Source organism: Acyrthosiphon pisum, chromosome A2, assembly GCF_005508785.2.
Source record: "Acyrthosiphon pisum isolate AL4f chromosome A2, pea_aphid_22Mar2018_4r6ur, whole genome shotgun sequence".
Classification (NCBI taxonomy): domain Eukaryota; kingdom Metazoa; phylum Arthropoda; class Insecta; order Hemiptera; family Aphididae; genus Acyrthosiphon; species Acyrthosiphon pisum.
The window spans coordinates 11,761,566-11,784,756 of record NC_042495.1 but is presented as its reverse complement, the minus strand read 5'-3'; the positions used below and the strand labels follow the sequence as shown (position 1 = coordinate 11,784,756).

General features: G+C 31.2%; 2 protein-coding genes across 3 annotated transcripts in view; one reads left to right on the top strand and one right to left on the bottom strand.

Moving 5' to 3' along the window:
* Positions 1–1,434: 1,434 nt before the first annotated feature.
* LOC100168026 (heat shock protein 70 B2) lies at positions 1,435–7,986 on the top strand. Its single transcript, XM_001949802.5, has 6 exons — positions 1,435–1,752; positions 4,391–4,630; positions 5,338–5,979; positions 6,829–7,098; positions 7,196–7,584; positions 7,655–7,986. Exons 1-6 carry the CDS (start codon positions 1,579–1,581, stop codon positions 7,809–7,811), a joined length of 1,872 nt encoding a protein of 623 aa, XP_001949837.1. The 5' UTR covers positions 1,435–1,578; the 3' UTR covers positions 7,812–7,986.
* A 2,384-nt stretch (positions 7,987–10,370) lies between these two features.
* The window catches only part of LOC100165996 (neutral ceramidase), a 17,254-nt gene continuing 4,433 nt past the window's right edge, over positions 10,371–23,191 (bottom strand). Inside the window, exons 2-12 of one of the 2 annotated variants that reach the window (XM_001948560.5) lie at positions 20,116–20,225; positions 17,210–17,353; positions 15,989–16,165; positions 15,356–15,483; positions 13,565–13,763; positions 13,115–13,321; positions 12,531–12,848; positions 12,200–12,424; positions 11,360–11,626; positions 10,977–11,092; positions 10,371–10,896 (exon numbers count right to left, since the gene is read on the bottom strand). In XM_001948560.5, coding sequence (XP_001948595.1) covers positions 10,707–10,896; positions 10,977–11,092; positions 11,360–11,626; positions 12,200–12,424; positions 12,531–12,848; positions 13,115–13,321; positions 13,565–13,763; positions 15,356–15,483; positions 15,989–16,165; positions 17,210–17,353; positions 20,116–20,225 — 2,081 coding nt within the window. In that variant the 3' untranslated portion in view covers positions 10,371–10,706. Of the gene's footprint in view, positions 10,897–10,976; positions 11,093–11,359; positions 11,627–12,199; positions 12,425–12,530; positions 12,849–13,114; positions 13,322–13,564; positions 13,764–15,355; positions 15,484–15,988; positions 16,166–17,209; positions 17,354–20,115; positions 20,242–23,191 lie in introns of both variants that reach the window. The other variant, XM_016807047.2, reaches the window with a different exon arrangement.

Sequence of the window (23,191 nt, the reverse complement as noted above, 5' to 3'; positions counted from 1 at the left end):
ATTTTGAAAAGGCAGTAATTACAAAAGCTAATAATGTTTTCAGTTCAGAATTATAAGAGGGTGTTTTTACCATCTTAGCCAGAGTACATTTCATTAAGTCAGGAGTTAGGTTTACAAATAACGTATAATATGAATGGTGACAAATTTTGTCACTTTTATTCTACGACTGATGGTCTGTCACTGGAGTTCCTTCCCCTTGAACGGGTTTATGAGGAAATAGAGTTTTTAAAACAAACAAATATCCCTGAAGCGAATGAATTATTAAATTACTTCGACATCACACAATATGTAAATTGTTCGTACAAGAGAGTTGGTGCTAGTATGAATATAAAATTAAAAACATTTAAACCCTTATTTCTACCAAAAACATGGAATGTCTTTGAAGCCACTTTAAATAATGAACACAGAACTAATAATATAATATTATGTGATTTGTGGAACAATCACTTCACACACTTGGTAGGACATTGTCATCCAACAATATGAGTGCTAATTCGCAAAATGGAACTCGAGGTTGGAGCCGATAGGGTAAAGATTGCGCTAAGAGTAGCACGGGATAATCAAAAACAATTCAAAACAACATCTGCAGGCTCCAAACATTATGTAAACGTATTAAAATCTCACTGCAGAAATTTTAACTCAAGTTGGAAATAATATTAGGACACACAGCCAATAGGTTATCTTTACTCTTTAACCATCACGATAAATTTGATTTTCTAGACACCAAAAAAATATACCAGTTAAACGACAAAAATAGTTTTTTGGACTAGGTACTATTTCCCATACGATATTATTAATCATGTATATTTTATACAATTGGTTTATTATTGCGTTCAAATGTAAAGAATTAAATAAACCTTTAACAGTATCTACTTAGGTACTGTTACTTTTTCAATAATTATTAAATGGACGATGCGTTCATTTTTTTCAACCATTTGACCGTAAAATGTGTCTATGTTATGCTTAAAATAAAGTTATGATTTTTTTTAATGTGTGTAAAAACAAATCAAAGAACTTCGGCATCTGCAAATAGATACCTATTTGTTAGTAGTTATACATACACAAACAACTATAACCGAATTTAAATTAAAGGTCAATTTTTACAGAACAGTAATAATATCAATGAGTATATTATTATTATAATGGAAAATGAGACACGTGACATTTGTGTTAATTTTAAAATACAAATCTGAAATCAACTGCACGTTGTAGGTAACATAAATACATGAATAATAATGTTTTCTCCCACCAACCACTACATTCGAGGGTATCTTTAAAATATAGTTATAAAAAAAATAATAATAATAATGTTTGTGTTTTTAAAATTGTTACGAACGGTTTATGTTGAATAAAAACAAACATTCGGACGTGGGCGTGGTTCCGGTCTATAAATGATCTGGCGGAGAAAAGTGGTGGCCTGAAGTATAAATACCGTGTGTTCAGCTTTGGATACGTTTTCTTCGACAGTTCAACAGTCAAGACGTGACCGTTAAGTATTTTTTTTTTTGTTTTTAGCTCGCTCCAACAGAGTGATAACAACTTGTTTTTCCATTTTCGTTTGTTAAAATATTTTGTAAAATGAGCAAAATACCAGCCGTGGGTATAGATTTGGGTACCACTTACTCGTGTGTGGGCGTGTGGCAGCATGGAAAAGTGGAAATCATCGCCAACGACCAGGGAAATCGGACGACACCCAGCTACGTGGCGTTCACAGACTCGGAAAGGCTGATCGGAGATGCCGCCAAGAGTCAGGTACGCAAAAAAGCAGACGTTAACCGTTATTACGTTTAGGTATTACAAATAATTAGTAATATTACAATATTGATTAAAACGATCAAATATGACCCTCGTAATTTGTAAATGCAATTTCACCCCTAAAAGTTTCTCTGTTCTCAACGAACCAATCGTATTGTGTTGCGTTTTACACTATATATAGTTTATATACGTAGCCGAAATCCGAATAAATAGTTAAATTAATTGATTATAACCAAAATAATAACTTAGATTAAAGATTGAAAATTTGGAACAGTTCACATATTATTTATTTTACAACAATCAAACGCATTGTGAAGTTTAACAATAATAAATTTCAATATCACTTTAATAACAAATTAATCATTAAAGCGGTTATCTTATAGTTACCTATCATTAATATTATATCATCGCAGAGTATATTATATTACGACTATCCAGTTCAAGACTGCAACAACTCGAAATATAACAAATCCTAGTAATGTACACCATCTTATCGACCATCTTACGACGATTTCAGTTCAAGAACGCAATAAAATATAGGTAGTTAAATTATTGACTACAAGAGAGCATTCTCAATATTATAATTTACATTACGTTACACAGAGAAACAATATAGAAAACGCATTATTCCCAATAAACAAATAAATTTTGAGTTGTTGAAGTCTTGAACTGGATAGTATAGTATAGTATAATATTAAAGTATACAATATTAATTATTAATATTGTACAATATATGCTCAATGATTATATTTAATTAGTATAATCAACATTTTCAGACTTTCTGCGTAGTGAGTTTAATAACCTATCATATTCATGTTAACTGTTAATAGTACCTACTACTTAAGTAAATTAGTTTAAATAGTATTTGGTAGATACCTATAACTCTTTAATTTGCTACTGCACACAATTTTAGGCGCCAAACAATAATAATATGTACCAACTATAATACCTAGACTGTAATAGTGTAATTAAAGTGCCTTTTTCTATGTACATAAATCCTCATTGGTTTAATAATACGTTTTTAAAATTACTGTAGGTAGTAGATACGCACTTAATTTTTCTTTTTAATAATATTAATGTAATGTATATTTTTCTTATTTTGTAGTTCACAAATTTCGTTTCATTGACTTCGGACCATTTTTAAGAATACCTCCATGTACTTTATTTGCATCTAGATTTCTCCGGCCGTTTTAATTTCTAAATAATAATAATATAAATATATAATATTGTGATATGTGCTTAGATTATTTTACAAATACACATGCATTCGATACATTATATTCGCGCATAACCGTTATACAAACGTCATCGAATTTGGCGAACGCGAACGCAAACCCACGTATCTAATTATTCTCACCCACAACGACATTACACCACTGGGCAGATACAAAAATATCCCGATGACACATGTGCACTATGCTACCAGTTTGATTTTATCTGGAAAGGGTTATTTCTAGAGTCGCGCGATGCGTGTAACGTATTTTTAGACCGACCATAAATAATAATGATAATAAAATATTATTATTCACGAAACAAAATCAAAACCACTAGAACGGAATCCTCATATAGGTGACCTTACCCGTTTAGGCCTGTTTACAACCATTCAATTACCAAATCGGGAGTTTGATGAACGCACGCACACACGATATTAGCTGTAGATATACTTCGTTTATGTGTCGCAAGAAGTGTGAGAAATATTATTGTAGTTTGTGTGTGTGTGCCCATAGATGGAGGCGGGCGCTTAGACGACGATGATTCATCCAAATTCAAATATCACTGCGCACGGTCCAATAACATATTTCCCTCCATAATTAATCGAAAAAAAAATTATTTCGACGTCGAACCGTTTTATGCGTTATTATAATAATTTGGATTAATACAAATAGATGGAAATGCGCAAATATGAAATGTCTATAGAATTGTATATAGTCATATAGAACACGATAAAAATATATACATAATGCATATTTTTATTATAATCATATATCATGTGAACAAGAATATGGCAAGATATATTTTTCTTGCATATTTTCTAAATAGAAAGTTACCTATTGAATACAATAATACTATAAAGTATAGTACAATTATATAATACGAATTGATAACTGTATAAAAACAACAAGTGTTTGATAATAATCGTTGAATTTAATCGTTATCGTAATTGTACAATATACTATATAGTATAAAATAAAATATACAGTATAAAATTAATAAATCGACAAAAATGTGTGTATATTAAATATACGTATATAAGTGAATGTGTTGTAAAAATATAAAATATGTATAATGAAACCTCGATAAATCGAATACCTTCGTCCCTGCGTTTCAACAAGTACCTACACAAAATGTTTGTATAACTCGAATTTTCAATAACTCAAATTTTTTTTTCACCCTCAACCGATTCGAGTTATTGAGGTTTCACTGTATCTGTATTTTGTTTTGAAAAAAATAAACAAATAACACGGGTTTACGATATTTTTTCTCATTTATTAAAAGGCACTGTATTAGTGTGTTATAGTTACCACAGAATATAACCGCATTATCTAATATTGCACGTCTGCACTATACTATATACGTCAATATCTATTTGTGTTATCTAACATTTTATCAATCCTGACGTTGTTTATTATTTTAGGTGGCCATGAATCCGCGAAATACGGTTTTCGATGCCAAACGTTTGGTAGGTCGTAAATTCGACGATCCAAAAATACAAGAGGACATGAAACATTGGTCGTTCGAAGTGGTCAATGAGGGTGGTTTGCCTAAAATAGCCGTCGAGTATAAAGGCGAGAGGAAAATATTCGCTCCGGAAGAAGTTAGTTCAATGGTGCTTACGAAAATGAAAGAAATCGCTGAAGTCTACCTAGGTGGCAAGGTAAATAGTGTGTTTTTTAATTTGTTTAATCGGTAGGTAATGCATATTATATAGGTTTGTGACGTTTACCATTATTATTAACTTGTATTTTAGACTATGTTTAATTTATTTGGTGTATACAAGCTTGATTTATTTTCATTTTAAAAAGTCATCGGCAGTTTCCATAAAACATTTTACAAAAATAAAAATTGAAAAAATGAATAATAAATTATTATTATTTTATAGCAAGTGATATGCATGATGTACGTGATCATAATATTACAATATATTATGTTAAACTATAAGTCTAATGTTATATAAAACATTGTTTTTGTATAGACTATAATATCATAGCAGCTATTGGTACCTATATTAGGTAGAATAAAATATGCATAAATATAATGCATAATACATTTAAGTCCATAGAAGCAGTACAGCCGGTTCGAATATAATATAATTTATCAACATCCAAGATTCATGTTCGAAAACATTCCGAACATGTCTCCAAACAAGTCTCCAATAAACGAGAAAAATAAACGTTATAATTTTACCAAATATAATGTACCTATAATACCTATATTAATATTTTTGGTCCTTGAGGTCGCTTAAAATGTTTAAGCCCCCCAACCACTACCCCTCTGAACCACTGATATCGGTTGTATTATAATGTATTGTTATCTTTAATGACTATAATGACTAATGGCCGTACATGCGTGTACCGTGCATAGGTCACTGACGCCGTGGTAACCGTACCGGCGTACTTCAACGATTCACAAAGACAAGCTACCAAAGACGCTGGAGCCATTGCCGGACTTAACGTGTTGCGGATAATCAACGAGCCCACGGCCGCAGCTCTGGCGTACGGTCTCGACAAGAACCTGAAGGGCGAGAAGAACGTGCTGATATTCGATCTGGGCGGCGGCACGTTCGACGTGTCGATCCTGGCCATCGACGAGGGTTCGTTGTTCGAAGTGAAGTCGACAGCCGGCGACACGCACTTGGGCGGCGAAGACTTCGACAACAGGCTGGTGACGCATTTCGTCGAGGAGTTCAAGAGGAAGTGCAAGAAAGACATCAGCGGCAACACGAGAGCTCTGCGACGACTGCGGACGGCCTGCGAGAGGGCCAAACGGACACTGTCGTCGAGCACCGAAGCGTCCCTCGAGATCGACGCCCTGCACGACGGCGTCGATTTTTATTCGAAAATCACCCGGGCTCGATTCGAAGAGATGTGCATGGACCTGTTCCGGTCCACACTTTCTCCCGTGGAAAAAGCACTGGCCGACGCGAAAATGGACAAGAGCAGCATACACGACGTGGTACTCGTCGGGGGTTCGACTAGAATACCAAAGATCCAGAAAATGTTACAGGTCAGTGTTTATTGTTTGGTTATTTTTTTCTGTAACCACCGTCGCAGTAGCGGTACAGTAAAGGTATACTATAACATTATATTTAATTCGAAACGGCGAAACGTAAATAGTGAAATTATATTATTAAAATAGCTTAATAACAATTTTTCACAACACAAATACATTTATTATAATAAAATATTTTACTTTATTTATAAATTAAAAATGTTGACATAATAGTAGATATAGGTTAGGTTATAGGTGATCAATGTGATAAATAAATTATTGATTATTTAATATAAAAAGCGACAATGTGGAAAAAAGTTTAGATTTTGTTCATTTGTTATTTAATATATAAAATTTATATTTATAAAAAAATATGTCTGGGGGGGCTTGGCCCCTAGGCCCCCCTGGATCCGTCCCTGATTTGTATCTTCCTATTAATCATAATATGAGAATTATCTATTTATTTTAGTTTTATATTAGATAATGTCTAAATTATATTTAAAGTATATTACCTATAGAATTGCATATAATATTATAGTACGACATGTAATATACCTTCTATAATGACGACATAGAAATTCAATTTTAGTTGTAAGTTTACTGATTATACATAAAAAAAAACACGTTATTTTGACAATACCACATTTTTTATTTATCAACATTTATATTTACAACAATATTGAATTCGCTGTTATAACTACATAATATACATAAGCTAGTTTACGTTGTACCATAGGCAATTTTCACCATTTGCGATTTCGTTGTTTCGTCGTACTGCCCTTTACTGGTTAAGTAGGTAGTTATCTGAATGTGTTATAATCTATTTATGTTAATATAATATACCTACACGTCGTTTCGGCGCAGGATTTCTTTTGCGGCAAATCTCTAAACCTGTCCATCAATCCTGACGAGGCCGTGGCGTACGGAGCTGCCGTCCAGGCTGCCATTCTCAGTGGCGATACCAGTTCGGCAATCCAAGACGTACTTTTGGTCGATGTCACTCCCCTGTCACTCGGCATCGAGACAGCAGGTGGCGTAATGACTAAACTCGTGGAACGCAATTCTCGCATACCGTGCAAACAACAGCAAACATTTACTACGTACTCCGACAACCAAGCGGCTGTCACGATAACGGTGCGCATTTATAATAATATCCACTTTCTACTTAGGACATTGTTGTTGTTGTTGTTGTCGTATGCTTTGTTCGAGCCGAGTTTAACTATTGTCTTAGGTGTATGAAGGTGAACGAGCAATGACCAAGGACAACAATTTGTTGGGTACGTTCAACTTGACGGGAATCCCTCCTGCACCACGTGGCGTCCCAAAAATCGAAGTGACGTTCGACTTGGACGCCAACGGTATTCTCAACGTGTCCGCCAAGGAAATCAGCACGGGAAAATCCGAGAGGATTACCATAAAGAACGACAAAGGTCGGTTGTCCAAAGAAGATATTGACAAAATGTTGAAGGAAGCGGAGATGTATAGACAAGAGGACGAAAAACAAAAGGAACGCGTTACCGCCAGGAACCAATTGGAGAGCTACGCGTTTAGTGTCAAACAAGCGATCGAAGAAGCTGGTTCGAAACTACCAGAGACGGACAAGAAAACTATATTGGAAAGGTAACAAATCCACTTGTTTATAATATTGTAAAAATTCACTTTAATTGAATACCCGTGTCTTGTGTTGTAGCTGTAAAGCGGTGATCACGTGGTTGGAAACAAACACATTAGCTGATAAAGACGAGTTTGAAGATAAATTGAAAGACCTGCAAAAAGAGTGTTCACCAATCATGACCAAACTACATCAAGCTGGTGCAAAAGGACCAAACGTCGAAGAAGTTGATTAAATCGTTTAAGTTGTTTTCAAAATGTGCTTAATCTTCAATGTGAATTGTATACAATTTTAAAATATTTAATAAATTTAATTATTTAACTGCCTGCGCAAGTATGAGTAGGTACTGAACTGTTGAATATTGCGGTCAATATATTATAATAAAAATACCTAAATATTTTATTTAAACATTCTATGGAGTATAATTATTTATTGAATATATCGTTTTATTAAAAATACGGTAAACATAATATACAATAATTAGTATGACTTTAATATAAGAAGAATAATTGATTTTAATGATTTTGTGCAGGTATCTGATTCAAAAATATTTTTCATGGGGATTAAAAACTATTAGGGTATATTATTTAATGTATATACAAAATTAAAATTTTAAAACATTTATACAATAATTGTATGCTGTTTCCTATTTATATACGAGGTAACTATTAATAACTGTAAGTTACGATAAGTTGGTATTAATTCAAATGTTAATGACAATAATAAATAATATAAATATACATACCTGATACCCAAGGAGTTACAGTTAACAAATCATAAATTTAATTCGAAAAGTTGACCTACTTTTTTAAATTAGTATGTGAATCACATAAAGAGTGACTACGTTCTTTAAAATGTCCTAAATTAAAATATACAATTTTATCGAACTTTTATCATAGATAACGTATACTGTGTACCTCGTATGACGTACCTATATTAAATATTTAAGCTATACAAATGTAAATTAATAATAAGTAATAACTTAATAAATATTAATTTTTTTAATTCAAATATAGCAGTTGAAAGTCATAATATAATATTATGCCTGTCTAATCTATTTAAATATATCTATATTATACAAAATTATTTTATCGGGAAAAATAACAGAAATGTTTGTGATTATTTTTAAATCAACTAATAAAAGCGTAGCTATTTTAACTGTCGATTGAACTTGTAAAGTTCATAAGTTGATCAGTTAATTGAGTATAACTAGTTAAAATTAAAATAATAAAAAAAAATAACTTTTTAACTAGGTAATGGCCACCTGTTATCGGGCAATGACGACCACCGCCGTAAAAAAAAAACGCCGTGAAATCGTGCGCAACGGCAATCGATCTACAGAACTTTACTCACTTTCATGTTCGGCGGCGGCGCGGCGATGGCGCATCGGTCGATGATGATTTTCCTAATTTTTTTTTGTTCTTCTCATTATTATTCAATATAACTAGGAATTTTTTACTTTCGGCCCCTTAGCGTACCAACTAGATTCACTTCCTATCAGAAATTATATCGACGTTAGAATTTAATCATTTTTTTCTAATGTAAAAAGTATCTTCAGACGCATGAAAAAAAAACACACACACATTGTTGAATCATTAAATCCATACATTCATTGATCCGCTCAAAATTTAAAAGGATGTTAGGTATATGTATATCACAAGAATATTATTCTTAAATATCGAACAAAAATTCCGAAGAGTATTTTGGTTGAATTATGTTTTGCGTCTTAAATAGGTACATGATATTGTAGGTAACTATATACTTCTTATATTAATGCATACCTAATATCATTTTCTTCTCAAAAAAAGTATAATTTTATATTAAGACAATTCATAAATTAATTTAAATAATAATTTAAAACGTTTATTTAAAGTTAAGTAGTATGCGATTATTTACCATAACGAATATGTTTTCCTTATCATTGAAATTACTGTATATAAAGTATGCTTATCCATCTAATTACAATATGTATACAAATATTAATGTTTCATTGTTTGTCCTCTGTAGACTGAAAAACTACTGGACCGTTTTCAATAAAAATTATATCAATGGATTCCTTGAGACTCGGGCGTGTTTATAGCTTATGTTTTTAACCCCTATTATGGTTCGCTACAAATGTATTATTTTTAATATCAATGATAAAAAACTAAAATTCAATATTTATTAATACGAGCAATTTGTTGAAAAGTTCAAAAAAGTAATTCAAAAATGACATATTATAGGTATGGTTGCATCCGAAGCAGCACACTTTTGATTTTGATCTAAAAAAGGTCCGCACACTTTATCTGTCATTGTATAGCTAAACTTATAGTGGGTTAAAACCATACACTAAGATCATGCTACTATACAATAATCATGCGAAGTCTTATAAAATATATACATTTTTTTGTTTGAATAAATAATAAATTAGAAATTATATACACATACACAATAATTTTTAAAGTATTACAGTAAAGACCTTTTAGGGGTTAAAAACATAAGTGTTGGATACAACAATTTTAAAAATTGTGTGGTTTTAACCTATCAAAAGTGTGCGGTTTTAAAAGTCAACGGACATATATATGTTGATGATTGGTATGTATGATATTTTTAGTGATTTTTTTTTTTTTAATTTTCACATTATCAAACAGTACCTATCAAAAAAATAATATACTGACCTACAAGTATAATATACATGTATACAGGTTATAATATTATGACGTATAGACCTATATTACCAATATTATATTAACCATATCAAAAAATGAACAATATACCTATTATTTACGTATAAGTATTTTAAATACACAATTTCTTTTTCGTCGACATGATTATATATTATATTAGTTATCAGGTCTTACCAATATTATATGATAAGTTTGACCGGCACCACAATTATTATAAATCGAATTACACTGACATCATATGCTTATTGTTTAACACGTGTATATTAAATGATTTAATAATGATATGTATGCCATAATCGTATCATAAAAATATTATAAAAATCAAAATTGACATTTGGAGGGAAAAAGTGGGTTTCTTATTTTAACAATATTATGGACAGGAACTGATACCAAACATACTCTCAAGGTAAAATGGAAAAAATTGAATGATGTATCTGTGTTTTGAAACAAAACTGACGTTAGCATTAATTCTTCGACACTTTGAACGTTTCCGAAGTGCCAAAGTATTTTCCGAGTCTGCCACCTCCAAAATACATTCTAAAATATCCAAAGTGCCTAAGGCGGTAGAGCCCTGGTGTAGTGTTTTCGGGTATTGTCCATTTGACTTCCGCTACACTGCTGGCCCAAATCCACGAAACGGACTTCCATATGAATCTGTGGAAATCATATAAAACTTAATATGTCTAGTGAATTATGTGAAAAACTGCGTCAAAAACGAGCTCTTGACTTCTCACTCAGTTTCCCAATTGGCGTCAGTGGCGACGATGTTCCAATTTAAATCGTCCGTGAGCCGTTCAACCGTCAAAAACGTCTGTTCCAACATGGGGTTGTTCCTAGGATGACCTGATACCTGGAGACAACAAGACAATGTATATGTATATATGTGGGGCCAAAATACACCCAAGTACAAAATAAAAATAGATCAAATATCTATTATGTGCGGAAAACAGCATTAAAAATAATATTCTTGGCGGTCCAGTTTTTCCCTTACACGGACCGGATTTGGCCCGCGGGCAGCCTATTACCGACCCCTGCTATAACCTATAAATTGTACCTATACTGCTATAATACCTATGAATCGTACCTAAATGGATATACCGTAATACGCTGTACTTACAAATTTCGCTCTAACCGTTTGGCCCCACGTGGCCGAGTACGGTGGTTGTTCGATGCAGTCTCCAAAACTGTGACGCCCAATCGGAGAGTCGCGCATGGGAGACGGCAGTAGCGACCACACATCGGGTCTCAGGTCGACCGGGTCAGGACCTGGGTCCAGTTTGACATCACTGTTCAGTAACGCCTCGGCCAGTTTCGTATACTGTTTCAGGTAAATGGGCAACGTGTACGGTCCGAACAACGTGGAAGCACCTTCGTAACGCTGCAGCTGTATTAATCCAATAATAATATAATATTATAACTAATTATTTCATAGGTTTTATTTATTTTCAATTGTTTTCTAGGTGATCGCATTAAATGCGCAGAATACGTCGCATATAGCGCGTGTTGTGAAATAAAATAAGAACCTTAATACTTATACAGCTATACCGACATATTTTAATTTTTAGTGTATTCTATAGTTTTTATTTTCATCATATATTAATTAACTGCACATTTCAGTGATTTTTTAATAAACATGTATTTTGAAGAAATATGATTTATATAGGTATGCATAAACACATAATATAGTTTGGAGAATATTTCTAAGTTATTAAGACGTATAAATAATTCTTCCTAATTTTAAACCTTCTTTTAAATATAATTTGCTCACAAACAAAGTAATTTTAAAGTATAGGCACCTACTAGCTTTATTACGCAAAATATCGATCAAACTTTTTACTATTTTTTATTAGGCACATCGAGATCTATGTCTTCGAATTTGAACCATACACTTTTCTCTTAAACGCAAGTATAAATAATGTTAATTTAATATTGTTAATGCATCTTCTATTGTTAGTACCTTGTATTCTTCGGGTGTGGTTATGTAATCGGTATATGAATTACAAAGTCCCGCAATAACTACTGTACACCATGAGCTTTTGCAAAGGACGTCGCTGACAGCTTTTCTCACGCGTCTCCCCGACATAGTCGTGAACTCGCCCGGGACGCACGCTATGATCAACGGTCCGATAACGGCTAACTGGGTGGCAACTATTTTCGGTGACCAAGCCAATGGATAATTAAACTAAAACCAAAAATACGTCCGAAAAACTAGTATTACCACGACTGCGGTCCAACGGCCGTAATATTATATAATATTATAATATCATTGTATTTTTGATTTCACTAACTTCTCCGGTCGATATCAAAATCGATTTCTCCGCGTGGCATTCCACTTGTTCTGGACTAGGCTTGGGCACGAAGTTCGTCACCAGGTCCCAGAGAGGATTGTTCGAAGATTTGGAGCCACCCTCGAACGAGAACAACCCCGGCCCGTCGATAGTGCCCGATGAAAACGTATGACCCATCGCAGGTTTGCACCCCTTTCCTTTGACCATTTCTCCTCCGGGCACCTTATAGTCTACTTCCTCCATGGTCATGTCCACAAACTGGTGTATGGACTTAATCGGTCCTTTGATTTCGATGATTGGTTTTTCAGCCATTAGTTCCTGAAAAACACATAATACAAAATTATCTTTACGTCTGGATTCGATAACTTTACTCTTCTGTGTATTAACTATATATATATATACATATTAATATATAATTAATTTTATAACGTGACACGTAACTTTATTTTTTATGAGTTATATAAGAGTACGGTACCTAAATGAAGAATAAAATGAGTTCGTAAATATTTTATATAATATTATTCAAATAGATAAAATCGGCACGTCCTATAATCTACAGGTATAAACCTATAAAACAAACTCACATACGCTTTGTCGAACAGTCGTCGCGCGATTATTTTGGTGCTCTCTTTCATGTCGTCGCCCGGTCCAGAAGCCACGCACAGTTCGTCGACGTCACACGAAGGTCCGGGAATGTCGCAGGGCTTTCCCGATTTCTGGCACCGAGGACCTTTGATGTTGGGTGTCACGTCCCCCAGGTTGGACGAAGCGAACGCAGCCACGAACGGACCCTGTACGAAAAAAAATGTGACACGTGTCTAATGGTCATTCCGAAAAAATCTAATCGCCTGTATAAGCGTCCAGAATCTGCAGGCATAGTCGCAAATAGTGTTTGAGATTTGTACATAGAGACGAAAATGTTTTCATATGGGATGTAATAATGTGAAACCTTCGAGTTTTTGGCTTAGTCCCTATATACTTGCACCTATACCGACAGGACATTATAATATTATATGCCTCCTGGCGACACTCACTTTGCCTATGAAACTGTCGGGGTTCATCTTTTGCTCGAACAACACCGACGCGTATCCGACGTTATCCGACGAGATGAGCCTGTTGGTGTTGTTCATGCTGGTCGCGTGTACCGCGTACCAGTTGATCACGCCCAGCGGCACACCGTACTCGCTCTCAAACTTCAGCTGCACCATAGTCTTGTCGACGTTATGTGCGTATCTATATCGTGAACAGCGATCCGATTAACAAACGAAGTGAGGCACTTATCGTGGTTAATATTATTATATACTTTATTATACTGATAATACAATACACATTGACGGATTCAAAGATCAATTTTTCGGGGGGAGGGGGGGCATCATACTACAACGATATTACTATATAAGTACCTAAGGCAACTTCTGATATTTAATAATGACATTAAAGCATTAAACTTCATTAAACTGAAAAAGTATACCTGTTACATTAACTATTACAATAATTTATCATTCAAATATTGAATCGGTAGGTATATAGGAAATAAATCAAAGGACCATACTAATATAAAACCTAGTAAATATTTTTAAATTTACCTAACCTAACCTTATTTTAGCATTAACCAATCTATATATTTTATTCAACGAATTCTAAATGACACATTTGGTTATGTGCAAAGTGGTCTATCACCAACTATACCTATCTAGTGACCGTTTAAAATTATTTAAATTTAATTTCCTGTACGCATATTGGATTAAATAAAGACCGCCTGCAAGCCGAGTTTCGTCACCAAGTCAGTCCGATCACTAAAACTATGAAAAAGAAACCTAATTATGACTGATGTTCTACTAAACTAGTGGTCTTCAACCGGTGGGTCGCGACCCATTTTTGGGTCGCGTAAGCTTTAAAATTGGGTCGCGATACGTCTTATTTTTAATATAAAAAATAAGTTTAATAGATGAAATAAATAAAAATGCAGTTTATATAATCTATAATATAATGGATATCAAATCAGAGTATATTCAGTTTATTCAGTTATAATAGGTATTAGTATACAATATAGGCATTAAGCAATTTTAGCTTTGTTTTTCTACTAAGCTTACGTGGGTCACGAAAAATGTGGGCCTAAAAAAGTGGGTCGCGAGTCCAAAAAGGTCGAAGACCACTGTACTAAACTATACTGGGTAACTTTATTCTGAAAATTGTTATTTATCAATGTTTACAACAAACTCGCGTGTATGTAAATACTGAATTCTGCAGCTCTATATGTAAATATGAATATTCTGGCATCGGCGACACTTGATATATGTACTATGACATTACAGGGGAAAACACGGGCTAAAACATACTACGCTACTAAGGTATTGGGGGGGGGGGGGAGGGAAGAAGAGGGTCAAATTCTCTCTTTGCCACCTCCACCCGGAATACATAAGGTGGTTTATAAGGGTATAATATAATATGTTAGACGATCGTCGCCTTTCAATATTTACCTATACTTTGTATAAATAATATTAGAAAATATTATGGAAAATATTGCTATTATATCTCGCGTTTGATCTTAAAAATTTGGAGGGGGTAAAGTGCCCCCCATTCTCTCTTCACCGAGTGCTTGTGTATTAAACCCTTATATATTAGCCAACAGCAAAAATCGATTACCTTCGCGTATTTGTTTTCTATTAAAATCCTTAGTGAATTATTATTATTATTATTACCGCATGCAATAAAAAATATTAATCAACAACAACATTAAATAATAATATTTTTCGATCTGCGTGTAATATTGGTACCTATGAGTGTATTGCATGACTTATAGTATGAAATAAAATACTACTTACTGCGCGCGTTCGACTTCCGGATTTAATAAATATGACTGAGGACTTCTACTCATCGATATCCCTTTTAGTTCACCTTTATTAACAAATATACGTCCATAATCTAATTTGTCGTGGGCCCGTAGAATACTCTATTTATAAAAATCAGATCAGTGTAAGTATACAAAATGTTAAGGTTTTATAAAAAGACCGCTTTTCAAAAATATAAAAAATCTAATAATAACATCATTGCTCATCATCTTATTATTATACTGTTATTGTATTAATATTTTAAATGGATATTATAATATATATAGGTGCCGTAGTATTTCCATTGATGTATAATGATATTTTTAATTTACTAGTAACAACATAATGATATTATTATAATATCGAAGCCGAATCGTGACAAAAATCTTTAATTTCTGGTACGCGCAAAAACGAATTTGAAGACGTCGAAAAAGTCAAATAATTTTTTATTCAAGGTGTATAGTTTAATATCAAAAGAAACGAAAAAAAAAAAGTCGAACGAAGTATTTTTATTCGCCTTGAAGCGTACACCATTTGCAAAACAAATATGATGGGTGTTTTTACAAATACACGCGTATCTATATTATGAGAATTCAAATATTACTTGTTTTTGTATATCAAACTCACCAGTGTAATACCTTTTACTAAACAGTTTAAGGTTTGTTGAACATAACCCAATGTGCTCAAGTCAAACAGCATATGTAACATATAACCTCCCGGCGTCGAGTGTGTGTGCGTCGACGAAAGCATAAGGTTATTCGTGTCGTACAAGCCCGGTAGCTTCTCCTTCAATTTTTTCAATACCTTCAAATCGTATTCGTCGTTTGATTACATTGCAATATATTTCATCGTCAATCAAACTATTACGACAATATCATAATATTATTTAGTAGATTCTCGAGTGTAGAAAGACAAAAAAAAAACAATTCTTTAAATGTATACCTATGTACAGTTTAATTTCCAATTCTCTAGTTTTATCAAAAAGGCCGACAAAAAATGTAATTGTTCGTCGTGAACGTTTTCATCAATATCCATTAATAATATAGGATTGCGTTGCAATAAGTAAAATAATAAATTAAGAAGTATCTACTTCAAATATTGAATGTTTTTTTTTCAATTTTAATCACTTTTAAATTCTAAAAACAGCGATAAATGTATTGGTCATGACTCATGTGTTTGTTTTTTTTTGTTTTGTTTTTACTCTTAGGAAACAGTAAAAAAAAAAGATTCGATTTTCAGTTATAACTTTGAATTTGGTTATTGGTAGCGAATTGGATCTAGTTGATACTTTTTTGATCACGGTGGAGGGGGGGATAAAAAGTATAAATGACCAGTATTTAAAAAAAAAATAATCGGGAAAAACTGGAATTTTTAATTCGTAATCTAAATAATGAATACCGTTAAGAAGTAATATGATAATATAAGACTGTGAAATTTCACTGGAAATCGATATTATATAGTATTGTTATGATACCTGAAAAGTGAAGGCTTAGGACGCATTATATTTTTATATAAATCTGACCACGAATGCTGTTTGAATTTAAAAGTGATTTGTTCACTGCATATGTTTAATACAAACAAAATATGAATATTTAATCATTTCTGTAAGCCGTATTCTAAAATTTGTGAACTGTGTCATTTCTACTAATACGAAGAATAATATTTAATTCAATCGGCAGAAACTCATATGGACTCCATTAATGAATATTGAAGAAAAAATTGTATGACAATCAATTTTTTTTTAGAATTTAGAATTTACAAAACTTACAAATTGAGAATCTACTGTATTATTATAGTTTATAATATAATAAAATAATAGCTAATAGGTATATTCAATTTTCCACTCACGTCTTTCTTTATTTGGTCACCCATCATCGCAGAATCGATGCTGACGAATGCTATTCTAGATGTCGAATCTTCAATTAAAAACGCCCTGGAAAACTGTCGCAAATGGATTCCCTCTCCGCTTTGTTCCATTTTTCCGTATCCCAACTAAACAATACACACGTGACATAATACAAAATAGGCAATAAATATGTTATTATACATCTCAGTGTTGTGATTAGCGTATGGGTAACATATTAATATGTATCTTATTATAACGTGTCATCAAAACTTTCATAAAACCTGTTTGACAATATTAAAATCTGAGATAAAAGAAAATAAATCAATTTCTAAATAATATTACATAATCAACGGTTTCAATTAAAAAGTAGGAATATATTATAAACGCATATACATAACACTCGAGATATTATAACATTGTTATAATGGTTATATGTGTTAATATTCAATCTACTGTTGATGTATATTGTGTCATGAGAGATTCGAAGACAAACTAAACCACCGTTGGGACGTAGAAGTATTGTCATAAAAATATTATTTTGTCGTCTCCATTTTTACGTAAGGCCACTTAATCTGCACCGTCAAAAATATTCGTATGAAATTCGTTTTGTTCTTGGTCAAGTATATTTAATAATATTAATAGAGTTAAATTGTTTGTACACTCGCTAACAAATCTTTGGTTTATTGTACGCAGTCATATAAGTCTTATACCTACTAATAAATGACCTACTAATTTGCATGGGTTTGAATGGTTTTCGTAATGATGACTCATATAATATTACAGTAAAACTTCGGTAGGACGGACACCCCGGTGACTCGGACAATTTCTTTGGTCCTGATTCAAATACATAATGCATGTGAACCCCGCAAAGTTGGAAACCCCGTTAAGACGAAAAATTGGACGGTCCCAAGCGATTCCGTCTTGGCGAGGTTTTATTGTAAATTAAAATTACAAATGGGTTGACTTTATAATATAAAAGTTATAACTATGGCTAACGGGCAACTGCAGTGAAAATACAATTTTGGAAATCACGCGACCGACAAATAGCGCGCTTGACTCGTGACAACGTATTAAAATAAAAATTAGAACACTTAATAATAATATAAACTGTATAAATACAAATCCATCCGTCATAAAATACATAAAATAATAATTAATTTTAATGATACATTTTCAACGACTCCTCGCAAAATTCAAATATAATTCACAATTTTTAGTGATTAGACGTTATGATTAAGAACCCAATCATAAGTTTTGTACTTCTTTCGTTATACACACACACACACACACACAAATTTATTATGTATATTGCATATTATGTACATGAATATTTATTTTAAACGTCGAAATATGGTGATGGAGAAATTGAAAACGCTCTATAGTGTAATATTTACTACCTATGTCCCATACACCCATACGGTATAAATAAACCAACAAATGAACAATATGAATTTTCAACATTTTATTTAATTTTAATTTATAATATACATTTGTTTTTGATTGCTTCGATATTTGAGTCCATGTATAAAATGCATCTCTGCTAGGCAACTCTTTCTGTGTTTTTACAATCGTTACGACGTTTATTATTAGTAAAAACAATATTTATTTTTATTCCCGTGCCACCTTTAAAACGATTAAATTGTCCTTGTTTTGCTTTGTATTCCTACCTCCATTAAATAATTCACTAAGTGAAGTCTTGAATCGACTGTTTACTTTTTACTCGAAAAATTACGTATACAGTGTAATTGTTTCCGATTTTTCTTTATTTATAAAATACAGAGTTTTTGAGTTGTATTCGACTTCGTCACAACCTGTTCAGCATATTAACCTCGATAATATATTAGAAATGCCTATTATTGATAATTTTTGAACAAACAACAATTTATTTTTTATTACCTACCTATGGATTTACTGGTTCGACGGCTAGGGTTGATAGCTAACATTATTTATTGTATTTTATGATAACAGAATGATAATATTTACAATGTTTGATTTGCTAATGTTTATACCTAATATTAAATAAAAGTAAATTAAATAATAGCTTAAATAAAAGTAAATTACATTGAGAAGTAAGGTGATAATTATTGTAGCTTCGTCTTCGTTGAGGGCTACTTTAATATTGCGTAGCAGATTAAGAGTTATTATGTATATTGATTTGCATTTTGGGCATTCCTCAGAAATATACCTATATGTTTAATAATTGTGAAATTTACAATATTGTATAATATCATTATAACATTTATTTTTCTAGCGATAATATGCATTATTATAGTTAACTGATTTTAGTTAATTTAATTAAATCACGATGTTTATGAAATATTTGAACCCCGACTATAATCCTTAATTATAAACTTATAACTCATAAAGTCATTAAAACAAAATAAATACGAAAGAGATATCAGTGAGTTATCAAAATATAATTATAATTATGTTGAAGTCTGCAAATAATTTATTATAAATATTAAATTGTGTTTACCTGCAAATTGTATTCAAAATTGAAATGTATTAACAATTAAGTATAACAGCCTAATAGGTAAACTTTTAAAATAAAGAATATAATTGTTTAATCGACTTTATATAAATACAATAGGTATTTAATATATATTATGTAAGATATTTGATTTTTAAATTCAAAATAATATTATACAATCATTATTATATTAAGAAATCATTTGCGACGTTTTTAGCTGGCTGCTATAAAAATTGCAATTGTTGTTAATTTGTTTTTAAAATGATTTATTGCAATAAATTACTGCTTTCCGGGTGAGAAGGGTCAGTTTTAGTATTGCTTCAATTATCAGTGCAAAGATTGCAACAGGGTAATTTTTTTATTCAAGTAATATAATGTCTCACGATAAGTTGCTATATAAAATTTGTCATAAAAAATCAAAATCAAAATAATACTCACAAAAGTAACACCTGCTGCAGGCCCAGTTACATCGGCAATTCCGACACCGATTTTGTACAATGAACTGGCTGCAGTGATCCATAAGGACAGTACGAAAATAAACCTAAGTTCTGAAACAAATAAAATCTATATAATATATTATTAGATATTCATTAAACGTATAATAAATATTATAAATTACAGCTTTTTATTAAACATTATAGAACAATTATTGTAGGTTCTAGAGTAATATTCAAATTGTATTATAAAATATACCTATACTGTTTATAGGTAGTAATTTAATAAATAATACAAATTTTACTCATATAATATATAATGTATTAATGTCACAAAAACGCAATTTGTTATGTTATTATTTGTATGTTATATTTGTATGATACTACATAAAGTTTTAGTTCAAGATAAATGTAATATACCCACATAAATGAACTTGAGAAACGCTACATAAAGGAATGAACATGAACAATTTACAATTGTACAGTGTTCATTAACTGTTAGCTTTGTTCTGAATACACCTACTCAAGTTTAACCTCAGTACTTTTATATCATATTAGAATCGTTAGATACATAGATTCGAGTTGATTTACTTCTAAAAGTTTTTTCATCTATATTTGAAGTACTTAATTGAAACTAAATCATATTTTGAGAATTTTTTTTTGTAATAATGTATTTACAATCTGTACAACAGCATTGCATTGTATAATTATTAATAGGTAATTAAGATTGATAACATAAAATATCGCAACATAGCAAAATAAAAAATAACGTTAACTGGGCACCCGGATGTATTAAGATTATAAATTTCGTGCGAATGCAAATTTTTAACTTTTGGAATTTTAATAAACATAATATATGTACCAGACTTAACGTGTTTATGTATAATATCTATATTATATACTTTACCTATTTATTGATAGTAATAATAATGATAATTGTTTTATTAGGTTTTTTATCTTTATTAAAATTAAATAACCACGATATGAATATTACGTTTTTGGTGGGGAACAATGTCTAGGTCATTTCATGCGGGATAAACATATAATACAATATAGGTATACGAGTTTGCTTGGGTATGTCTGTATGAGTGTGTGTATGTCATTGCGTATCAGTGATTGTAATATTATTACAATGTAAAAAAAAAAAGAGGAAAGGAATGAGATTTCAATCTTTACGTTAAATTTATGTTTAATAATGACAGTACGACAGGAAATATACATTATACATCACACACGCAATATAATATTTTATTATTGTTTAATAAAAAATATTTTTACACACAATAAACGCCTAAAAAAAAATCATACAGTGGATCACTATATTATACGTATCATACGACGGTAATTTATTATTATTGAACACTCATTATCAATAATACGGTTACTTTTGTCTACAGTTTTCTTTTCGGAAAATTCAATATAAGTACAAGACGTAATTCCAACATTTATTTTATTATTTTATAAATATAACTATATTTAATGTTTGGATATTTATTTGGATTTTCTAACGAGACCCTATGTTTGAAGTGCTAAGGTGGGTGCTAGTAACCTACTTTGCAAAATGTGTATTTCACTATTACACGAATTATACACTCCACTAATTGTATCAACCCTACAATATAATATTACTAAATTATAACTTCAATATTTGGTATTTAATATTTATACACTAAACGACTAAACATACAAATATTTCGATAAATCTTCTGTTTCAGATAATGCAATTAAAAAAAGGTTGTTGTTTGAAAATTAAAAGTTTGTAGTAGATTCACCAACCACGCATAAGAGCAAAAAAGGGCAGTATATAATGTTAAATTGTTTATTATGTACTTACCTATCTCAAATTTTCCAAAATTAAAATATCAAAAAAATGTATACCTTCCACGATTAATATAATTTTTAATTACGCATATCAGTGTATTTATTTCGATTTACGTACAGTAGGTAGTACAAAGATAGCAGTAGTTGTAGACTTGTAGTATTGTTTCACGATAATCACGTATATATTTCTAACAAATAATTAATTGTGCTCAAGTTAAATTCTCAAGATAAAATCACTATTTTTAGGATTGTTTTAATCAAATATATATATATATATATATATATATATATATATATATATATATATATGAATTGAGTACTTATATCGTATTTTATTGTAAAATAAATTGACACTCGTGTATAATATACCTACTTTATTTAACATCGATGATTTATGGTAAATTATAAATTATAATATTTTGTTGACTACCTTTACAATTATCTTATGGCCATAACTTTGGCGTCCTCAAATATTCAGTCTCGAAGAATAGAAAATTCTTTACACCTTGTACAGAATGTGTTCAAGAAAATGACGGACGAATGATGTTGAAAAAACATCAGTGATGAAATATCGGCTACGAAAAGTATGATAAATATATTATTGTTCGTAATCCAAAAAGCTGATATTAATAATTTAAACCTTTGTTTAAATTTTGACTTTAGGCGTGCATCAAGCAGAAATAAAAGATTTCTACAAAAAAAAAACACGGAGCGATTACAATATGAATTATAATAACTTATTAATACAATTTTTTTATTATAACTTTATATTATGTTGTATAAAAATTATACCTAGTTAAGAAACGTAAGTACGTCAAAGTATATTTTTATTTATTTTGGGTGTCTAGACTTTAATCACCAAGCTGATACTAATTTCCCTAGTAAAAAGTTAAAAATGGCTAATAATCTGATGTTAAAATGTTGGTAAGAAATTTTCATGATTAGATTTTATTATTAAATTAATAAATATCCAAAAAATCCTGTTAGGTATACTTATAGCATTGAATTTAAAATATTATAGTATCACCTATCCAACTGCCCATAAGTCATAAGTAATAAGTATCCAATTTTAAACATTTTAGTGTGTACTATAGACATCCAGTGACTTCATTATAGAAAATAATGGTGAAAACAAAAGTGTACAAAGTTGTGTGTATAACCTAACTATATTAAAAATACTTTTGAAACAACAAAATTCAAATTGTCGATTGAAATAGTCTCATATTGAAATTATATGAAATTTATATTAGAATTAATAA